The sequence below is a fragment of the Pan troglodytes genome, chromosome 1 (assembly GCF_028858775.2).
Source record: "Pan troglodytes isolate AG18354 chromosome 1, NHGRI_mPanTro3-v2.0_pri, whole genome shotgun sequence".
Classification (NCBI taxonomy): domain Eukaryota; kingdom Metazoa; phylum Chordata; class Mammalia; order Primates; family Hominidae; genus Pan; species Pan troglodytes.
The window spans coordinates 130,250,810-130,272,834 of NC_072398.2; the positions used below are offsets into that span (position 1 = coordinate 130,250,810).

Below are 22,025 nucleotides of genomic sequence, written 5' to 3' on the forward strand. Positions count from 1 at the left end.
TGTGATCCTAGTTTTTCTTTACTTCATATGCTTTCCACTATTTTCAAAATTTTCTACCATGATCATATTTTATAATCAGAAAACTATTAAAAATTTTCTTACAAAGAATATGTCATATGCATAATACAAACAAAAATATTATGAAAAATAAAATAAAAGAATCTCAGAATAAAAGAAAAAATCCAAAAGAAAACCCACAAAAATATTAACATGGGTCTCTTATGGTAATTTTTCCTTATCTTTTTCTATATTTTACCAAGTTTCTTTGTCAACATAATTATTCCCATAATTTAAAAAAACTACTTTTAAATATGCAATTTCATTAAATCCTCAGCCTCTTCTCTAAATAGCCACATAGCATGTTCATGCTGTACCTGAAAACTGACCAATGGAGGGCACTGTCTTCCCTAGAGCACTATTAAGAAGTGCCGTTTTCTCTCCTACACTCCAGTACTGTTGGGGCTTGTGGTGAGGCAGATGTCCTTCTTGCTTGTCACCACCACTATTTATCACAGTTCCTACTACTTCTTCCCTACAGCACAGTTTCCTTAAGGCCCGTGCCATCAGATCATTACACCCTCTACCCATCTTGATTACCAGGGTTACAATTCCTGATTGCCCCCCTTCAGTCACTGAAAAATTTGGTAATGGGCTTATTATCTTTCCACCTCTACTCTTTTCATTATTCTTGATTTAAATTATCCATGTGGGCAATCCACCCATCATCAGGTCTCTATATGCTAAGCTTATCTTCTGCCCCTATAATCACACCTTAAGCCTTAAGATCTCAATTCCAAGCATCTCATAATCTGAACAACCCTTTCTATTTCTGGATCAATTCCCCTAATACCTCCATTCTTAATACTTCTTCCCAAACAGGGAAGATAGGCTCAGTGGATTAGACTGACCCTATCTTAGGCCACTAAGTGGATTAGACCACTGAACCTAACACTTTTTTTTAAAGCATGCATCAATTACCTTTATATCTTAATTTCTCACCACTCTAATCCCTGCCTTGCCCCTTTCTCACTGTCAGTACTCACCTGACAAAACCCCAAACCTGTTAAATCTAACTCTCTGTCTATTCCATACCTCTTATCAAGTAGCTGAACAAGACTGAAGAAAAACACAACTATTCTGGTTGTTTGCACTTTAAATTCATGACCACAAACCTCAAAGTGGGCCCTCTGTGCTGCCAGGCAATCACACTGCTCCCCTTTACAGCAAAAGGCTTTGAAAAGGAGTTGACTTAGTTGCTATCTCCATTTCCTCCCCTCCCATTCTCTCGCGAAGCTACTCTGTCTGATCAGGCTTTCATTCTCATCACTCTTCTTAGTCCCAGCAGCATTTAGCAGAGTTGATTAGTCCTTCCTGTTTAACAGGTTTCTTTACAAGGCTTCTAAAACAACATATGGTTGTATCTTTCTTCCCACCTCGCTGGTCATTCCACTTTACTCTTCTTGGTTGCACCTGCCTCCTGACCACCGCCAGAGCTCAGTTCTCAGGCCTCCCCTCCTCTATCAATACTCGGTCTCAGAACAAACTGTCTATTAAATATGGCTTTAAACAACATATATAATCTGATGACACCCAAATTTCTATCTTCCACCCCAACCTGCTCCCTGAACTCTAGAGATGCAGATATATAAATATGTATCTACCACTCTCTGCCCTGCTCATTGCACTCCAGTTACACTGCCCTTCTTGTCATCCTTGTATCTGGCATGCTCCTGCCTCAGTGTGTTTATACTTGAAGTTCCCTCACCAGGGATATTCTTCCTCTGAACAGTCCCATATCCCTCTCCTCCACCATTTAGTCTCTGCTCCAATATTACCCTATGCAGAAGACTTTCCAAGCCCTTCTAAAATAGCATCTTAGCCTACTCTATGGCATTTGTCACCAACTGACAGTCCATTATCTATTTGCATGTTCGTTTGCTTTATTGACTGTCTCCCTATTAAAATGTAAGCTCCATGAGGGTAGGCTATTTGCCCATGTTGTTCACTGCCTGGCACAGAGTGGGTACTAAAACATTTGTTGAATTTTAAGATACATGAAACTTTTCTGTTACCTTCAAAGGGTGGGCTTATGAGAACCTTTTAATAGGTAAGTTATACATTTCAGTAATGTTTAAAATTTTCACAATAAGAATGTTAATATAGTTTAGATATGTGTGCCTGCCCAAAACTCATGCTGAATTGTAATCCCCAATGCTGGAGGTGGGGCCTGGTGGGAGGTGTTTGGATCATGGGGACAGATCCCTCATGGCTTGGTGCTGTCTTCACAATAGTGAGTTATTTCCAGATTTAGTCATTGTTTTTTCTCTCTCTCTCTTTCACCACGCTACATGCCTGGTGTGCCTTCACCTTCCACCATGACTGTAAGATTCCTGAGGCCTCCCCAGGAGCTAAGCAGATGCCAGCACTATGCTTTCTGTAAAGCCTACGGAACTGTGAGCCAATAAAACCTCTCTTCTTTATAGACTACCCAGTCTCAGGTATATCTTTATAGCAATGCAAAGTATTACTTTGGTTATCAGAAAAACAAGAGCAAATAATAAAAATATCAAAGCTTAACAATAACAAAAAGAAATCCAATCATATGACCTGAAACTATGTATCTATGTAAGTTACAGAGAAGTTTATAAGTAGGTCAGTAGGACCTAGACAAGGATGACAAATAAGTTTTACCTTGGAAGCCAACTGTAGTTGACTGGTTGTGGTTGCTTGAAGCACTATATTGAAAGGGCCCCTGACGCTAAATCAGTTTTAGCAGGCAGGAGTACCATACTGAGGGATATCTTCCAGGAAAACAGAAGGGGTGGGAATTGTGGCATTCATGCTAGATGAATTCCAATGCCAGATGAATACCAACCACTCCATGACTTTAAATCCAGGTGTGGACTATTTTCAACCCTTTCTGTTCAGTTGGTTGCTCCCAAGAATGCCTATTTGTACACTCTTTGTCTATTTGAACTCTCCATATCAATGTCTGAGAGATCTCAAACTTATATCCAAAACAGAATTTTTGATCTACAGTCCTCTTTAAAAATAAAAACATTACCTTTCTCCCAGTCCCCTCTCTTTTAGTAATGACACCTCATTCACTCAGTTGCCCAGATTAAAAACTCTAGAAACTATCCTTAATTCCCCTCTTTCACTCAACCCTGACCCACACATTTATATTCTCAAGCAAATCTTGTTAGCTGTACCCCAAAGCATTTTCTAACTTTTCTGTGTCTCTCCATTTCTAAGGTTAGTACCTAAGACCAAGCCACCATGGCCTCTCACCTGGTCCACTTTAAATAATAGCCTTCTAGCTGGTCTGCCTGTTCTCACTTGTGCCCCCTTATAATCTATTATCCACACAGCAGCCAAAATCATTTTTTAAAACAAATATCCTTATTGTGTCCCATTGCACTTGGAATAAAATCCAAACTCCTAACCCTAGGTAGTCTTCCCCAGCCTATTTCTCCAACTTTATCTCAAACCACTCTCCTCTTACTCCCTATGCTTCAGCCATGCTGGCCTCCTTTCAGTATCAAAGCTGCTTTTACCACAAGGCTTTTCTACCAACTGATACCCAGACTAGAATGTTCTTCCTCTGACAAGCTTTTCTTACGACAATAAGATCTCAGGTTAAAGGCCTCTTCTTCAGAAGTCTTCCAGATCTACTCAATTTAAAGTGGCAACTCAGTCACTATCATATAATCCTATCTTAAATCCACACAATACAAATAACTATTTGGCATTTGAGCCGTCTAATTTATTAATTTGTTTCTTGTCTCACTCTCCTATTATAGGATCAAGACAGTGAAGATCTTGTCTACGATTAAGTAGGTGAGAGGGCCTGCCTAATAAATATTTGGTGAAGATGATTTGTGCAGTTTTCTTAATGTGTGTTATATTCAGTAAAACAAGTTTTCTTTGTGTGTCTGTGTATGTTTACTTATTTATACTAGAGGAATAAATGAATGAGAACAGAACTAAGTAAGAATTCCCAATTTGGAATTAAAGTAATTCTCTGAGGTTGAAAAAAAAAACCCACAAATTTATATTGATTCAAATTCAAAGTGTACCAATTTTTTTTTCTTTTTTTTTTTGGCCAGGGAGAATTAGGTGCTGACTTTAAAACAATGAAAAAACAATTTGCCCTAATGGAGCTTGAGGGCAATAACAAATAGGCTATGGTAAGTAAATGCCATGAAAAGGGTACTACAGTAGAAGGTGCTATATGTGCAATCAACCCAGCCTGGGAGGTAGAGAATCACGAAATGCTTCCCAAAGAAATGCCATTTAAACTGAATCTGATCTGAAGGATGAGTAATTGTGATACATACACATATGCTGGTGGGAAGGGGTGGGGGGTGTGGCAAGAAAGACATGAAGTATAAGAGTATTTTGAATAGAGGAAATATGAGCAAAGCCCAGAATCCAGAGAGCTGATAACATACTCAGGGAACTAAAACTAACTTACTGTGGCTGAAGAGCAAAGTATGAATTGAGAAGTACTGAAAGAGACCAAAGAGGTCAACAAGGTTAATATATCATGAAGCCTGCTAAGGAGTTCAGACCCTATCCTAAGGGTAAGAGTCATTAAAATATTTAAATACTTTTATATGTAATATAATCCTTATTAACAAAAGATAATTTTAGCCAATGTGATGTGTTTAGAGGGAGACAGAAAGGTCAACCTGGAGATTGTTACAGTTTTCCAGGTAAGACACAATTATAGCCAGAATTAGAATAGTAAGAGTGGAGACAAAAGTGAATAGTAAGATCCTAGTCTAAGAAGAATTAGAAGCAGTTAAATGAACACTAAAAGCACAAATAAAGAGGTATAGTTGTAACAGTGAATAAATTACCAAAAGTCAGATTTCACAGAATATGGGACATCTAAGCTGAAATTTCAACAAGGTACAGTAAGATTTCCAAAGAAGAAGAAAAGGCATTTCAAACTTTACGAAATCCTTTTATTTTCCTTTTTATATAGAGACAGGATCTCACTCTGTCACCCAGGCTGGAATGCAGTGGCACCATCATAGCTATCTGCAGCCTCAAACTCCTGGGTTCAAGAGATCCTCCAGCCTCAGCATCCCAAGTAGCTGCAACTATAGGTACACAACCACCATGCCCAGCTAATTTTTAAATTTTTTGTAGAAACATGGTTTCACCATGTTGCCCAGGCTGGTCTTATACTCCTGGCCTCAAACAATCCTCCTGTCTCAGCCTCCCAAAATGCTGGAATTATAGTTGTAAAGCACTGTGCTGAGCTTATAACAGACTTTTATATAGCAGAGTTATTTCCCTGTTCAAATAATTTGAAAAAATTAAAAAATAATCTGTATGTTTAAAATGTATATCCTATTTTTTTAGGCAGAAAATTTTAAAAAAAATCTCCATTTATGACTCATCTTACATTATGATTTCATCATACTTTATTAAATCTATTCTAATAAACTACAAGCTATAAAAATCTTGAGTCTGGCCTCTAGCAGATCTTAGTTATCATTACAAAAAAGTTCCTGACAGTAAAATCACAATGAAAAAATAAAAACAGTCCAGTCAAGACATATACAGTGTATATGTAAATTTTTAAATAACTTTAAAATGGAACATAATGTCTTATCATTATGATAAAAATTAGACCAATAATAAAATGTATCTCAGGATGAGTTAAACTTAAAAGATAACAACTGTACAATCTAATTCAGCAAATATTTATTGAGAATTTATACACCTACACACATTTATCTTTCCATATACATTGTCCCTATAGTAGGAAATAGAAAGATAAAGAGCTAGGAGGCAGATGCTTCCTCAAGAATTTTGTAAGCCAGATGGGAAGACGGACATAATTCATTTCAGGTAGCATTTTTACAAGACTTCTACAATGATAATGTGACTTTATGAATAAAAATGGTTCTAGCAGAGGAGTCTTTGATATTCCTTTGCATTTAATAATGTAAGATGCAGATGTCAAAGGATTAATACACTAACTATAGTGAATATATTTTATATTTCCATTATTTTACTCTATAGATGTAATGTTGGATTCAAGAAAATTACTATTGATTTGAATTATGACCAAAAATTTAACTGCCAAACATCAAAAAGAAACATCAAACTCTAGGTAAGAAATACATGGCAAACACAGAAAACATATGAAGATGAAAAGGGTATCTGGCCGGGTGCGGTGGCTCATGCCTGTAATCCCAGCGCTTTGGGAGGCTGAGGCAGGTGGATCACCTGAGGTCAAGAGTTTGAGACCAGCCTGGCCAACATGGTGAAACCCCATCTCTATTAAAAATACAAAAATTAGCTGGGCACTAACGTACAGCTGGTTGCAGTTGTCTGTAATCCCAGCTACTTGGGAGGCTGACGCAGGAGAATTGCTTGAACCCAGGAGGCAGAGATGGCTATGAGCCGAGACAGTGCCACTGCACTCCAGCCTGGGTGACAGAGAGAGACTCTGTCTCAAAAAAAAAAAAAAAAAAAAGCAAGCAAAGGAAAACCAACATAATTATTTGTATTTTAGACCTATAATTTAAGTAACATATTTCTCTCTCAGTCTCACTTTAATACTTGAAAGTAACAATAACACTTACCTTACAACTATAAGAACGGCTATAAGAATTGAACAGATAGGATCTGCTATCATCAGACCAAAATTTTGCATCATGATGGCAGAAGCAATTACACCAATACTTCCAAGTGTATCTGCTAGGATATGTAAAAATACACCTAGAAATAAACCATAATAAAAATCAAAACAGTCTTTTGGTTAATTTAAAATACGAATATATCCTAGAGCTATACGCTTAATTTTATATATAAAAAACTAGATATCAACTTCAAAAATAAGTAAGCATGTATATTCAGCATTTAGTAACCATGTAATAGTACATTTATGAATTAAAATCACTTTCTGTTTCAAATCAACAGGGGTTGAAATATCTGACTGGTAATTTATACCTTTTCTTAATGATATAAATGAAGTAGAGAAGCAAGTTGATTTTTAAAATTGTTTGTGAACATTCACCTCTGGCTAAAAGGAGTCCAAAAGTCAGTAATTTGTCATAGGATGGAAATTGCATTAGGCTAAAAGAACTGGTCAAGAAAACATTTTTAACTATAGATATACGTACATACAGAGCCCTCTGCTGGTGATTACAATTATTACCATTTGGGACTACAATTTCCCATAAACCATAATTTCACTTATCCTGTTACACTTATTAATTATCCTAAAAGCTCTATCTAAACTGGTTACATACTACACTCAGAGGTGATGTGAAAGCAGGCACTGATTTGAATATTTTTAAATAAATATAAAATACATGTTGAACTTTTAATAATTAAATATTAAATTGGTAGGATACTGATGTTATACTGATATTCTAAAAACTTAGACATAATAACATTTAGTAAGTCAAAGTTGCCCAGAAAACCATTTAAAATGTCAAGAAGTAAGATTTATGTACAATACTTTCTGAAAAAACTCAACTGAGACAAATTATTCAACGTTTAGATCTTTAATACAAAATTTCTATATCACAAAACATTCTTTTAAACTTCAATCATGTCTTGCTAAAAATAGAACATTATTCAATACCATCATCTGCCCTATCTGAAAAGAAATAGTTAATGCATAAAAAGCATGTATGTAGTTGAGAAATACTTGATTTTTCTTTTTTAGTATTCACTGCACAATAAAGGGTAAACTGTAATTATTTTTAGGTATAGAAATACAAACAAACTCAAGAAATGTTCTAATAACTTAAAAATTGACTGCTAATGAGTCAAATCAAATCTTGTGTTCTGGGAAATTATACTTCACTTTATCTGCCACTGATGGAAATTTATATCAAATATTATATTAAATATAAATCATCCCTCACTACCTACATATAACTTTTCGTTTACATACAGTTTAACTCTATTATTATAACTGTTCTTCAAAAAGAACAGTCCTTTAAGAACAACTTTCTTGAAAATTTTTCCAAAAGAAATAAATTTTGTCAGACATACTTATAGAATAAATATTCGGTTCCTATCACGTATTTCAAATAGCAGTGAATTAAATAGGTTAATAATGTTGGGGCCACTTTAACTTTTAAAACTACAACTGGAAAAAAAATACACATCAAAGCAGATTGAAGGTCCCTAACTACAAACTCTTATATATGATACATGCTTTTAAGCCTTTATATTCTTTAATCAGTGTTTTGGTAGAATAAAAAATGAAAATAACTCTAAACATGAAAAGAAAAAGAAAATAATGATTTGTAAGAAAATAATGATTTGTTCTTGATTTTCCTTAGACTGGAAAGTCCCTGGCTACCATTTATTTGCTAACCTGAAAACTGGTTTTATTAGTAAGTGTCATTAAAACTACCTAAAGCCTTCTTACTACATAAACTGTTTAAGAAAAAAATCACTAAGAAAGAAACATAAACTAGGATGTTTAACTTATACAAAGTTAAAGCCTTAGAAGATGTGGTAGGATACTGATAACCTAACCCCCCAAAACCTTAGTAAGCCAGGAGTCAAGATGTAGCAAATAATTGAAAAACATAATTAATTCAAGTTTTTCATGTATGAGTATCTATCTACCTGGTCATTTTACAAGAAGTTTTTAATGCCAGGTAGTTATCTCTGTTCTTCAGCTATTTACTGGGCTCTTCAGCCACCATAAATTGATAAATATTCAGAAAATACGAATTTATTTTCACAATAACTTATATAAAAGAGAATTAGAAAGGCAAATCTAACTTCCTTTCCTCCAACTTGTGATGACTTTCAAAATTAAATTCTTATTATCAAGGCTAATTTATAGTACTTGATATAGATGCATCATATATGCATGATTATAAGTTATTTCAGCAAATGTTATTCTAAAACAATTCCATATCTTTTGTAAATGGAAAATCTGTGATTGGAAGACACATTTAAGCCTTCTGAAAATAAATTTCTCAGTATGAAGGAATATATTCACAGTGAAAAAATAAAAAACGAGAGTTATATAAAGAAATAGTGAAGACAAATAGGTGCAGTTGAGATTGGATCAGAAGCCATTCAGAAAGTCAGACTGAAGTCAAAAGTTAATAAAGGCAAGTAGATAGCTGGGAATTAGGAAACCCTGACAATAAAGTCTAAATGGAAACTCAGAGCCAGAGATTGATTAATAACCTACCCCCCCACCCACAAAAACAAAACAAAACAAAAAAAATTACTATAATTCATAGACAGGATTGATTTTCTCTGGCTTGTAAAACTTTGTAATATACAATTTTACACATGTATTAGCTATTGATGGCCTACAAATATTATGGAGTTCTCACTTTGCATTAAATCTTTAGCTCTAAATTTTCCCACAACATAAAAACATATTAAATATTATTCTTGGAAAAACTACGTAATAATCCTGTAAAAGCAAACATACTCCTACAGACAGTCCTCGAATTAAAATGATCAACTTATGACTTTGGCTTCATGATGGTGTGAAAGCAGTATGCATTCAGTAGAAACTATACTTCAAATTTTGAATTTTGATCTTTTCCTGGGCTGGCAATAATGTGCTATGATCATCTCTCATGATGCTGGGCAGCAACAGCAGGCGGCAGCTCCCAGTCAGCCAAGCAATCACAAGGGTAAACAACTGATACTGTACTCTACAGTGGACTGTATTAAATAAATTACATGAGATATTCAACACTTTATTATAAAATAGGCTTTGTGTTAGATGATTTTGCCCAACTGTAGGCTAATGCAAGTGTTCTGAGCACATTTAAGGTAGGCAAGGCAAAACTATGATGTTCGGTAGGTTAGGTGTATTAAATGCATTTTCAACCTACAGTATCTTCAATTTACCACGGGTTTATTAGGACACAACCCCACAGTAAATCAAGAAGCATCTATACAGTGTTTATAGTCACAGGCGTGGGTATTACTTATATTCAAGCAGAATAGTTTCCGAATCTTTTTGAGATACGAGTCTCATATGTTCCCCAAGGTGGTCTCAAACTCTTGGGCGCAAGCAAGCAATTCTCCTGAGTAGCTGGGATTGTGGGGACATGCCAAGTGCACCCAGCTCTATATTTTGCTTTTATTATCAAATCAGAGAAAACAGTCAAGTGACAATTAAAAGAATGTCTGCTAATATATCTAATAGTATATAAAAAACAATCACTAGAAAGGCTAACACTAAACACAAACACTATGTTTTATATTTTTCTTAAAGGAAAACTTCAGACAACTAAAACTTCAAAACTATAAAAGCAGTTTCAAAAGACTAAGAAACATAAAAATTGCTTGTCATACCTTGTAAAATCTGTCTGCTGGGTCCTGTTGTTTCTTTTAAGGAGGGGCCATCTGTAGAGAATTAAGTTATTTTAAAACATGTTTTCAATTCCTCATTCAAGTTTTTACAATTCAGAGTCCTTTTCATTCAAATGCATCATCAAGAATGCATGGCTATATAGCCATATCAAACTTACAAATTTATTTTTTAAATTTAATAAAATAATTGAGTGGAGGTAAATTTAGTGGCAGTAGTTTTAAAATTCATCAAAAGTATGGAGTATTTCAGAAATTATTGTATTAAAAAGATTAAAAGCACAGGAAATTAAAGACATTGTGAAAATCTTCCAGTATTCATAAAATATCTTTTAATACTCTTACAATTGGAAAATTCAGAGAAACCCAAATGTACTGCTTGAAGTTATGAGGTCCAAAAAATGAAGCCAAGATAGAAAGATAACTTGACTATGGTAAACAGTAGTTTTTCAACAGCTTCTAGATTAATGTGGCAAACTCTTGATACAGAAGAGATAAAAATAATTTTTTTCATTTTGCTTTTATGACAAAATGCTATAATTTCTATCTCTAAACATCTTGAAAATTACTATTCAGCTTTAACATTAAAACAGAAAATATAGGAAAACAAGGCAAAAGATGAGCAATATTTGTTTAAACAGATCATCAGGAAGACTGACAAGCTTTCTGATCACAACTAACAATGTACCTACTATCGTCATTTGTTCATGGCCCACAGCACCAAAAAGGTCAAGGTACCCTTATCAGTACAGCTTTGATAGAGCATTATAACAATGTTCTGCAATAATGTAACAAAGAAATATAAAAGCATAACACCATATAATATTTCCTATCTAGATATTGTACTGCTGTATGGGAATGAAGAAGTAGCTACCCTGAAAAATCCAGCTGATAGCCAAAAGTGTAAGAGATATGCAGTTTTTCAACATTATTTTGGGATGCATGTGAGCAAAAAAGTTGGAAAAGCAAGGTTTTAAAGCATACCAGTGTAACTGTTATAAAAATACAGGATATTTTAGAGACTGACACAGGCAACAGGCAAAAATAGACAAGAAGGATTACATCAAATTAAAAAGCTTCTGCAAGGCAAAGGAACCAAATAACAAAATGAAAAGGCAACTTACAGAATGACAGAAAATATTTGCAAACTATGTATCTGATAAAATATATACAGAACTCACAATCAACAGCAAAGGTAAATAAATAACCTGATTTTAAAATGGTCAAAGAGTTACAGAATGACAAACATTGCATGTTCTCACTTATTTGTGGAGTACAAAAATTCAAAACAATTAAACTCATGGAAGCAGAGAGTAGAAGGATGGTTACCAGAGGCTGGGAAGGGTAGTGTGGTGCTGCGGGAGGAGTGAGGATGGTTAATGGGTACAAAAAAAAAAAAAAAAAAGAAAGAATGAATAAGATTTACTATTTGATAGCACAACAGGGTGACTACAGTCAATATTAATTGTACCTTTCAAAATAACTAAAAGAGTGTAACTGGATTGTTTGTAACACAAAGGATAAATGCCTGAGGAGAAGGATACCTCATCTCCATGATGTGATTATTTCACACTGCATGCCTGTATCAAAACATCTCATGCACCCCATAACAATATACACCTACTGGTTGGGCACAGTGGCTCACACCTGTAATCCCAGCAGTTCGGGAGGCCAAGGCAGGTGGATCACGATGTCAGGAGATTGAGACCTTCCTGGCTAACACGGTGAAACCCCGTCTCTACTAAAAATACAAAAAGTTAGCTGGGTGTGGTGGCACACGCCTGTAATCCAGCTACTCGGGAGGCTGAGGCAGGAGATTCACTTGAACCCGGGAGGCAGAGGTTGCAGTGAGCCGATATCGCACCACTGAACTCCAGCCTGGGTGACAGAGCGAGACTCCATCTCAAAAATAAATAAATAAATAAATAATAAGAATATACAGCTACTATGTACCCACAAAAATTAAAAATAAAAAAATTTATTAAAAAAATAAAAAAGTAATAAATGGCTGAAGGAATAAAATAGACATTTCTCCAAAGAAGACATACAAATAGCCAACAGGTACATTAAAAGATGCTCAACATCACTAATCATCAGGGAAATGCAAATCAGAATCACAATAAGATATCATATCATACCTGTTAGGATGTCTATTACCAAAAAAGCAAAAGACAGTAAGTGTTGGGGAAGCTGTAGAGAAAAGGAAACCCTTGTATACTACTGGTGGCAATGTAAACTGGTGCAGACACTATGGAAAACAGTATGGAGGGTCCTCAAAAAAACAATAATGGAAATACCGTATGATCAGCAAACTGGGTATATATCCATGAGAATTGAAATCAAGAGCTCAAAGAGATATCTGCACTTCCGTATTCACTACAGCATTATTCACAATAGCCAAGACATGGAAGCAAGCTAAATGTCCATCAACAGATGAATGGATAAAGCAATGTGGTATATACATACAATGGAATATCATTCAGCCTTAAAGAAAGAAAGAAATCCTTCTAATTTTGACACATGAATGATCCTGAAAGACATTATGCTAAGTGAAATAAGCTAGACACAGAAGGACAAATACTACATTTATATCACTTATATAAGGAATCTAAAATAGTCAAACTCACAGCAACAGAGAATAGAATAGTGGTTGCCAGTGGTTGGAGGAAGTTGGAAAAGGGGAAATATTAGTCAAAGGGTACAAAGTTTCAGTTGTGCAAAATAAATAGGTCCTAGGGATTTGTATGGCATAGTGCCCATAGCTAATACTGTATTGTATACTTAAAAATCTGCCAAGAGTGTAGATCTTATGTTAAGTGCTCTTACTGCAAAAGAAGGAAGGAAGGAAGGAAGGAAGGAAGGAAGGAAGAAAGAAAGAAAGAAAGAAAGAAAGAAAGAAAGAAAGAAAGAAAGAAAGAAAGAAAGAAAAGAAAAGAGAAAAGAAAAGAAGGGAGGAAGGGAGGGAGGGAAAGAAAGAAGAAAAGAAAAGAAGGGAGGAAGGGAGGGAAAGAAAGAAGAAAAGAAAAAAGAAAAGAAAGAATTGAGAGTAGGAGGAAACTTTCAGTGGGAACGGATATGTTTATTGGAGAAATCATGGTGATGGTTTCATGGGTGCATACTTACCTCAAACTCATCAAGTTGTATACATTAAATATTTATCTGTTTTCATATGTCAATCATATCTCAATAGAGTGGTTAGAAATTTTTTTTTTTTTAGACAGAGTCTAGCTCTGTTGTCCAGGCTGGAGTGCAGTAGCGTGATCTCAGCTAACTGCAACCTCCGCCTCCTGGGTTCAAGCTATTTTCTTGCCTCATGGAAAAATTTCAAAGACTGAAAAATGAAGGGCTTAGAAGGCTCACTCTTCAAGGTCCCTTTCATATTTTCAATTCTAAAGCTTTAGGATTCTGTCTATGTTGCAAATACAAGATAATACTTAAGCATACACTCTATTGAGAGTAATCAAATTGTGTCACCCAAGCAGCTTCCATTAAGCTATACTTTATAAACTATGTAAAATATAATTCAAAATAAAATATTAAGTTGATAAACACCTCATAACTTAGTACCCAATGCTATATAAGTTAGCATCCAAAGATTTCTAAAAAAAACATAGAGGTAAACATCAGGTGACAGACATCAAAAATTATAATACAAATGTGAAAAATTGAAAACCTCTACCATATTTTTATAAGCCAATATAGCACAAAAGGCCTCGTGATGCTTAAAAAATTATGATTTTCATTTCCTAAAATGCAATTGTTCCTCATTCACTAGTACTCATTTAAAATAGTGGCATTTGGGGGGAGGGAAAGGGGGATGGTTAATGAGTACAAAAAAATAGTTGAACGAATAAGACCTAGTATTTGCTAGCACAACAGAGTGACTATTGTCAATTTGTAATTTCATTGTACATTTTAAAATAACCAAGAGTATAATTGGATTGTTTATAACACAGGATAAATGCTTGAGGGAATGGAAACCCCATTTACCCTTACGTGATTACTATGTATTACATGCCTATACCAAAATGTCTCATGTAACCCATAAATATATACACCTACTATGTACCCACAAAAATTAAAAATTAAAAATAAATACATAAAAAAGTGGCATTTTATTATGATATACCCCCTGGAAAAAAGCGAACATCCACTGCCTTATACTGAGTTAATTTCATGCTATACAAAAAATAAACTAGCCCTGGGAACCATTTAGACTGATTCATTAGAAAAGAAGTTGATTGGGTATCTTTTTAATAAACTATTTCAACTAGGAAAAGTAATCCACGAAACTCTTGTTTATTTGGAGGCTGTCCATTTGTCTCTAGGCTGTACTCACCATGAGAATGAAAGTGTCCATGTCCATGAGCATGATCATGGCTATGTGCAGCACCATGTTTCACTTCATGGCTATGGCAATGATCAACATGGCCATGTGCCTGATCTAGAGCACCATTAAAGAGGTAATGACTGTGTCCATGGCCTAGAAAACAAAGTGTTAGGACAGAAGGTATGTAAAAATATATTATATAAATGGTTACAATTATACTGACACTAGCGCAAAGAATCAGCTCTAAACTCAGATCAATTCTATAAACATTTACTTGTACAAAGTGTTACACATTCGTTAAAACAATCCTGAGTTTCTGCTATGGAGTACCAGAAGGTAATGAAAGCATAGAGGAAAGTGATAGACCTTACTGGAAATGAAAATAAGTACTGACTGGAAGTATACAGATATCTCCAAAGAGGTCAGATAATGATATTCCTTCATTTGAGAAATATTTATTGGTAACATTTTCTATTATAGGAATCATTCTAGGCACGGGAGATGAGGCAGTAAACAACAAAGACAAAATTCATGCCCAAAATTTTTCAAAGTACTATTACACACACTAACAAAGATTAACAAGACATATGCAAATGCTCACATTAAGGCAGACACAAGAAAGCTGCTGCATTTGGTAACAGAATCAGTAAAATTACATTAAAGCAGGTAGAAAAAGCTAAATGCAAAAGAATGCAGAATCCTTTCTCCACAGCATACCTAAAAACGACTAAACCACCGAGAAACATCTTATACAGGCTATTCTAAAGGACAGAAAAAGAGTGGATGCTATCCAAGTCAAAAATATCACTTTTACAAAAATTCTAAATACCAGGAAATTAAATCCAGCACTGCACTATATTAAAAAATCATGACTATGAGGATCTCCAAGACATATTTACATAGTACATTTCATAAACACACACACTTTTTTTTTTTTTTAGACAGAGTCTTGCTCTGTCACCCAGGTTGGAGTGCAGTGGCATGATCTCGGCTCGCTGCAACCTCCACCTCCCGGGCTCAAGCGACTCTCCCATCTCAACCTCCTGAGTGGCTAAGACTACAGGCATGCGCCATCATGCCTGTTTTTTTTTTTTTTTTTTTTTTTTTTGAGATGGAGTCTCACTCTGTCACCCAGCATACCTGGCTAATTTTGTATTTTTTTGTAGAGATGGGGTTTCGCCATATCGCCCAGGCTGGTGTCAACCTCCTGGATTCAAGTGATCCATCTGCCTTGGCCTCCCAAAGTGCTGGAATTATAGGTGTAAGCCACTGTGCCCAGCCCACACAAAACTTTCTGATAAGTAGATTTGTTTTGTGGTTTTCTGATATTTGTCTATTTTATATAAATGATATCACACTAAACAGATAAGCTACTGAGGTCTGGTGGGATCCATGATAACAAGCACAGCTCTGAGAAGGCAATGAGATGGAGGGGCATAAAGAAGTGAAAGGGATAGTTCAGGAAGATATTCACATAGTCTGTTGACATCAGAAATCAGTATAGTTTAACTTAATTCTCTCAAGTAAATAATTATGACAGAAACCTAGTAGAAAATGAAGAAACAAAGTGTCCTAACCATCATACCAGAGCCATGAGAATGTCCATGACCTCCATGTTTGAAAACAAATATTCCTATTAGGTTTACCACAAACCCAAGAATGGAAACAAGAAGCAGTCTCTCATGGTGGACATCTGGAGGGGCTAATGCTCTCTAGAAAACACATAATACAAACAAATAGCATTGATATTATTTCTGATTGATCAACTAACAAAATCATAAGACAACATTAAACACTTTCAGTTATTTTTGGAATTAAAAGCACTAAAAAAAATCTCCCAAAACAGTTGATAGAAATAAAACCAGTGCTCACATACTGTAGAAAAAGTAACAATTACTATTTTAAAATAAATACAAATATTTAAAAGCATAAATATTTGGTCCAAAATTTGTTCTTATGTGGTATCTTAAAATACTGCCTTTCATGGCTCACACTTGTAATCTCAGCACTTCGAGAGGCTGAGGCAGGCGGATCACTTGAGGTCAGGAATTCAAGACCAGCCTGACCAACATGGTGAAACCCCGTTTCTACTAAAAATAAAAAAAAATTAGCTGGGCATGGTGGTGGGCTCCTGTAATCCAAGCTACTCAGGAGGCTGAGGAAGGAGAATCGCTTACACCAGGAGGCGCAAGTTGCAGTAAGCCGAGATCGCGCCACTGCACTCCAGCTTGGGCAACAGAGTGAGACTCTGTCTCAAAAACTAAATAAATAAAAAATAAAAAAAAAAATACTGCATTTCATTTTAAGTTCACTAATCTTTAAGTTTTCTTCCTTATTAAAAAATACGCCAAATGTTAAAGATTGACTGGTTCTAATTTCTTTAGAAATACTTCCCTATTGACCTCACTATCCAGATTGTGCCTCTACATTTCATAGTATTAACACTTCATCTATAACTTGTAAAGCACTATCATTTAATTGTTTTCAATTCCAAGAAGATTCATATATATTTAATTTTTCAACTATTTTGTAAGCTCCTCTTGTACACACATATCTAATCTAAGATTGTCCACAATATTTAATAATAGTTGAAAAAAGCTGTTACATATATCTTTAATAAACATTTTCATTACAGAAATGTAATTTACTGACTTTAATAATTATCTACTATACCTCAACTCCTTCTGAGAAAATAAAAAAAGCAGTGAAGATCAAAAATAGGCCATTGACAAAGCCAGCCAGAACTTCCGCTCTAACATACCTAAAGAGGAACAAAGTAAATAACTGAATTATTATGTTATTTCTTAAAAATTAAATCGTAAAATTACATACATTCAGAGATTCCAAACCATATTACATGGTTATAAGTGGCCAGCGAAGCCCTAGTGTTTATAGTACAGTGCATTTTATTTTATATATAGTAGAAATCAGGAAACGAATTAGTATGAATTGTTCAAAAGCAGAACGCCACAAAACAGATTTTTACAAGCCAATCCAAAGATCTTCTTAGAGTAAGTAGTTTTAGAAAGACCTTTCACAGAAATTTAAATCTCAAGTTGCTAGTGGAGAAGGAAAAACAGAACCAGACAAGTGGACAAAGAAAGAAGGATTAACGGCTAAAAAGTAGAAGAAAGGGTCTGGAAAAGGGGGTTTTTTAAACTTATTAATTTCTCTTTTTCTAAGAACTCCTTATGCTTTCTGCTTTGTACCTTTTAGCTTTCAAACCTTTGGAAAGCAGACCTTCGATCTGAAGGAAAATAAAATTATTTCTGACTTATGCCAGAGACAACTTGAGATTTATATTTCTAACACTTTTTCTAAGATTAATAAATTTAGCATAAACTTTCAATTACCTATTTTTAGAATCAATTTTAGCTTCACATAATTCTAATTAAACTATTTTTAAAATACCTGTCTTTTGTTCCATGGAGTTCTGAAGCTTTCTGCTTCCTACCTGTGTGAAGCATTGGGGAAAGATTTTATTTTTCTATATCGTATATTTGGCTTAGTTAAAGTCATCAGAAACAACTTTAACTTAGCATTTTTACATGTTCAAACATCATTCAAGGGGTGCTAACAGTAATTAACCACCCTGGTCCTTAAACAATATAATGAGAGCATCAAAACTCGTGCTTTTCCTAGGTTTCTATGTTAACTTCTAGGTAATAACGATTTTTACTGTAAAAATATTTTTAAAGAGAATTCTTGAAAATGTACTCTATCAAGTTATGTTGGAGTTTGTCCTGTCAAGTGCATTCCAACATAGTATGTATTTCTATGCCAGAAATAATGCATATTTCTATCTTCTAACACATCCAAATAACATATTACTTGTCAAAACTATTTTTTTTTCCTGGAGAAAAGTTCATTAAATTCAAATAATTTGCAACCAGCATTCCACAGCCTACACTTAGGAATTTATCTAATAAATCAGCAGGGTTACTATCCAAAAGTAAAAAGTATTTTCTTTTAATCTACCCTTGTAGTCCCATAACTAATGCTTGACTGAAAACCTTTTGTGCTTGACTTCTACCAGATTTCAAGATCAAAGGCAAGAATGTTTTTCAGGCATCTTTTTGTTTCTAATTCCTAGCTTAGTAGGTGTGCTATCTAAGTTCAGATAAAATGTTGGAGTGATTTAATTAGCTTGAGTTTAAGATATATTTGTTAAACTTGGTTGTGGGTTCAAAACAAAACCACGTGAAAACTAAACACATTTGCCTTTACAAATATCTGTGCTTACTTAACAGATTGAGTAGGTCTTAGAATTAGAACATGTAATTCATGAATGTGCTGTTGCCTAATTAAGTATGGCTAGTGTTTAGATTCTTGAGCCAGGAAGAAAAATAGAAAAGATTTAAGTATAGGTACATATGTATATACGCATGTATGTAAGTATCTATCTACCTACTGGATATATATTACTTTTAAACTGGCTTCGCTCTTTAAAAAATAAGAGTGTGGCAAGACACAAAGATGACTTTTATATAAAGAAATACTTAAAAGTCCTTGCTTGCTCTCATATTCCCCAACTCTTTCTTCTATTGCAGAGTCAGTCAGCTACTGCAGTCATCCTGAATTAGGGTGGGAGGTTATGAGAATTCAACCCTATGCTTAACGTGAATTAATCAGTGTCATTTTGATTCACTGACACCAGTAGTTTACAAATGATGCTACTTATTACTATACCAATTATTCATAGTGTTAAATATTGTACCAGCTTTTATTCTTTAATCTTTCCCAAAAGAAAACACACACACACACATAAAGAGAGGAGAGGATTAAATTAAAGGTGGAAAGAATATTATTCTCTTACATCAACTAGCTAAAGCTGAACATTAAAATCTGCTATGGTACTGAAGGTATTCAAAGCTATTTCTAAAAACCATTTTAGAGCAGGAGACAATACATTCTAAATTGGAAACAATAGAAAATCTAAGCGTTAAAGAACTGAGAATTTTTAATAGTCAGCTACTGTTTATTCAGAAAGATTGTTGAATAAGCTATTCTAATTAGATTTCTGATATATAATATAAATAAATTACTAATTTTCCAACAAAAATTATAACTTTGGATATAATCTTTAATAATCTAAAATATACTTAAGAATCTTTTAGTAACTACTGTTTAAATTATTTGCATATCACCAATATCATGCCATAAAAAGCATTCTTATCTGAGCTGTCAAGCTGTTTGAATTTATAGATATATAGGATCTACTGCTCTATACTATAAAATGTACAATTAGTATTTTTTGGCTCACTTTTTATAATTTCAAAAATAACCATATCCCTTGCTTATAACTAAAATCAGCAAGTTTTGCCACAGAACTCCACATCTCCTTTTTGGCAACTGTCACAATATATAGCTATACTGTATTTTTACAGAACTGTTTGCCCAAGAGACAAGTTCCGGCAAGGCAGGAGGCATGTTTTTACATCATTAGATCATTTTTACATCATTAGAACTAGAAAAGTAGTTGACTCATGTGGACCCTCAATAAATATCTAAACAGAACAAGAGCATGTGAAAGAAAGAGTGTGTGCCTGCTAAAGGAAAGAAGCCAAGCCAGGGAGAAAGAGGGAGCAGTGAAGGACCGAGAGTAAAAGACATAACAAGAGGCCTAAGAGACAGTACATGAAAGAAGATGGCTGTAAAAAGGACAGGGAGAGAGTGAGAGAAACTGCACCGGAAAGGGAGAGCTCAGGGAAGGAGAATCAGTGAAGGAAGGAAAGAGAGACTTGGAAAGGGAGACAAAAAAGAAATAGAGCTAAAGAAGTTAAGAGAAGAGGAGGAGGAGAGATTGAGCCTGACAGATAAAGGGTTAAAAGGTAAAGGAAAAGACCAGGAGAAAACAAAGAATAAGACAGGAAAGGTATAGGGGGACAGAAGAAGGAGGAGAGAGGAAAAAAGAGCATGAGCACAAGCCCAAGCGACAAGAAGCAAAGACAAGAGAAGGAAAAGGGAGTTCAGGAGAAGATAAGAGAGAGTAAGAGGCTGAGGAAGGGAACAAGAGTGAGAGACAGAAAATATGAGAGACAGATGAAGAAGGAAGAGAATGTAAAAGAGCACTCACAGGGGAAAGGAAGAGAAGAGGAGGAAAAGGACAGAGGGGAAGAATTAGTAAGAAAGCAGAAGAGAGAGGGAATAGGAGAGACAAAGGGGTGGGGAAGAGAAAGAAACAGAGTATGCATCCTGAGCTCTGCTTACACATATATATAGCTATACTGCAAAATATTCTATGAACTCAAAAAAGGAAACACTCAGGCAATGTAATCAAATAATGAAAAATCCACTGCTTCCTCCAATCAGAGGTGGCAGAAATCAAATTATGCCTCTAAGATGATCCAATGTAGTCCCTTCAGCATAGAGATACTCTAGAAATATTTGATTAATTGTCCGACTCAGCAAGCATATAAGAACTGTTACATAAAAGCAGAGCTAAAGAACATAATATAAAACCATATTAGAAAATGATTTTAAATAAATCAACAGCAAAGTATCCATTCAAAAAGAAAAAAGCAAAAGCAAAAAAAAAATCCTATTTTCATATACTAAAACTTTCTTTTTCAAAAAAAAAGTTGAGAAATTCCTCTATATGGTAACAATCTCAACAAATTACTGTAGATTCCAATTATATACTATTCAAAAACTCATCAATGAAGTCATGAAAGTGGTTACCCTTGGGGAGGTAGGAACTCGAAGAGGCCTGAGTGGGGGCTTCAAAGATTCAAAAGTTACACCTGTGTTCAATTTGTAACAAGTCACTGAGCTTAAGATTAGTGTTTTTTTTGTGTATATCTTATACTTCAATAAAAAGATTTTTTTTCTTAAAGTCTTACCCATAGGAGAAAGCATCATTATCTCTCCATTTTGAAATAACAGAAGCTGCCAGTCCAGCCAAAATGGCAGTGCTATCGAAAAACATGTGAAAAGAGTCGGAAATCAAGCCTAAGCTGGAAAAGAACAAACACATTGACAAATTATAATAAAAACCAAACAGTAGGCATCTTTCTCTGAAAGTCTAAGATTCAGCCTTTGTTCATCAGGAATTAACCATCTAAAACAACAATTTAAATATGCTATATAGATAGCTTTGAGGATAAGTTTTAAATATCTAAAAAGTAAACCCTCGTACCTCCTGCACAAGGAAAAGCCCAGCTGCTGCGAGAGAGGTAGAAACAAAAACCATCTGCTGCTGGGTGAGGGGTAGGAATGTGACCACTCCTTGGTCACTTGCAAAGGTCAGCTGCCACTGAAAGAGAGGTAGGAAAAAAAAAACCATCTACTACTGGGACGAGGCTGATACCTGCTTGCACCCAGGATCTTACAAAGCAAAGGTCTGCTATTGTTGAGT

The 22,025-nt window shown here is 34.8% G+C and overlaps 1 protein-coding gene across 5 annotated transcripts in view; it reads right to left on the minus strand.

Moving 5' to 3' along the window:
- SLC30A7 (solute carrier family 30 member 7) overlaps positions 1–22,025 on the minus strand; it is a 99,790-nt gene that overhangs the window by 67,435 nt on the left and 10,330 nt on the right. For all 5 annotated transcript variants that reach the window (XR_001707961.4, XR_010153005.1, XR_008539747.2 and 2 more), the window contains exons 3-8: positions 21,511–21,624; positions 17,342–17,429; positions 16,254–16,380; positions 14,678–14,821; positions 10,324–10,374; positions 6,609–6,744 (exon numbers count right to left, since the gene is read on the minus strand). Coding sequence is in view for 2 of the 5 variants with exons in the window: in XM_009426398.5 (XP_009424673.1) it covers positions 6,609–6,744; positions 10,324–10,374; positions 14,678–14,821; positions 16,254–16,380; positions 17,342–17,429; positions 21,511–21,624 (660 nt within the window). In the remaining 3 variants the exon portion in view is untranslated. The remainder of the gene's footprint in view (positions 1–6,608; positions 6,745–10,323; positions 10,375–14,677; positions 14,822–16,253; positions 16,381–17,341; positions 17,430–21,510; positions 21,625–22,025) is intronic.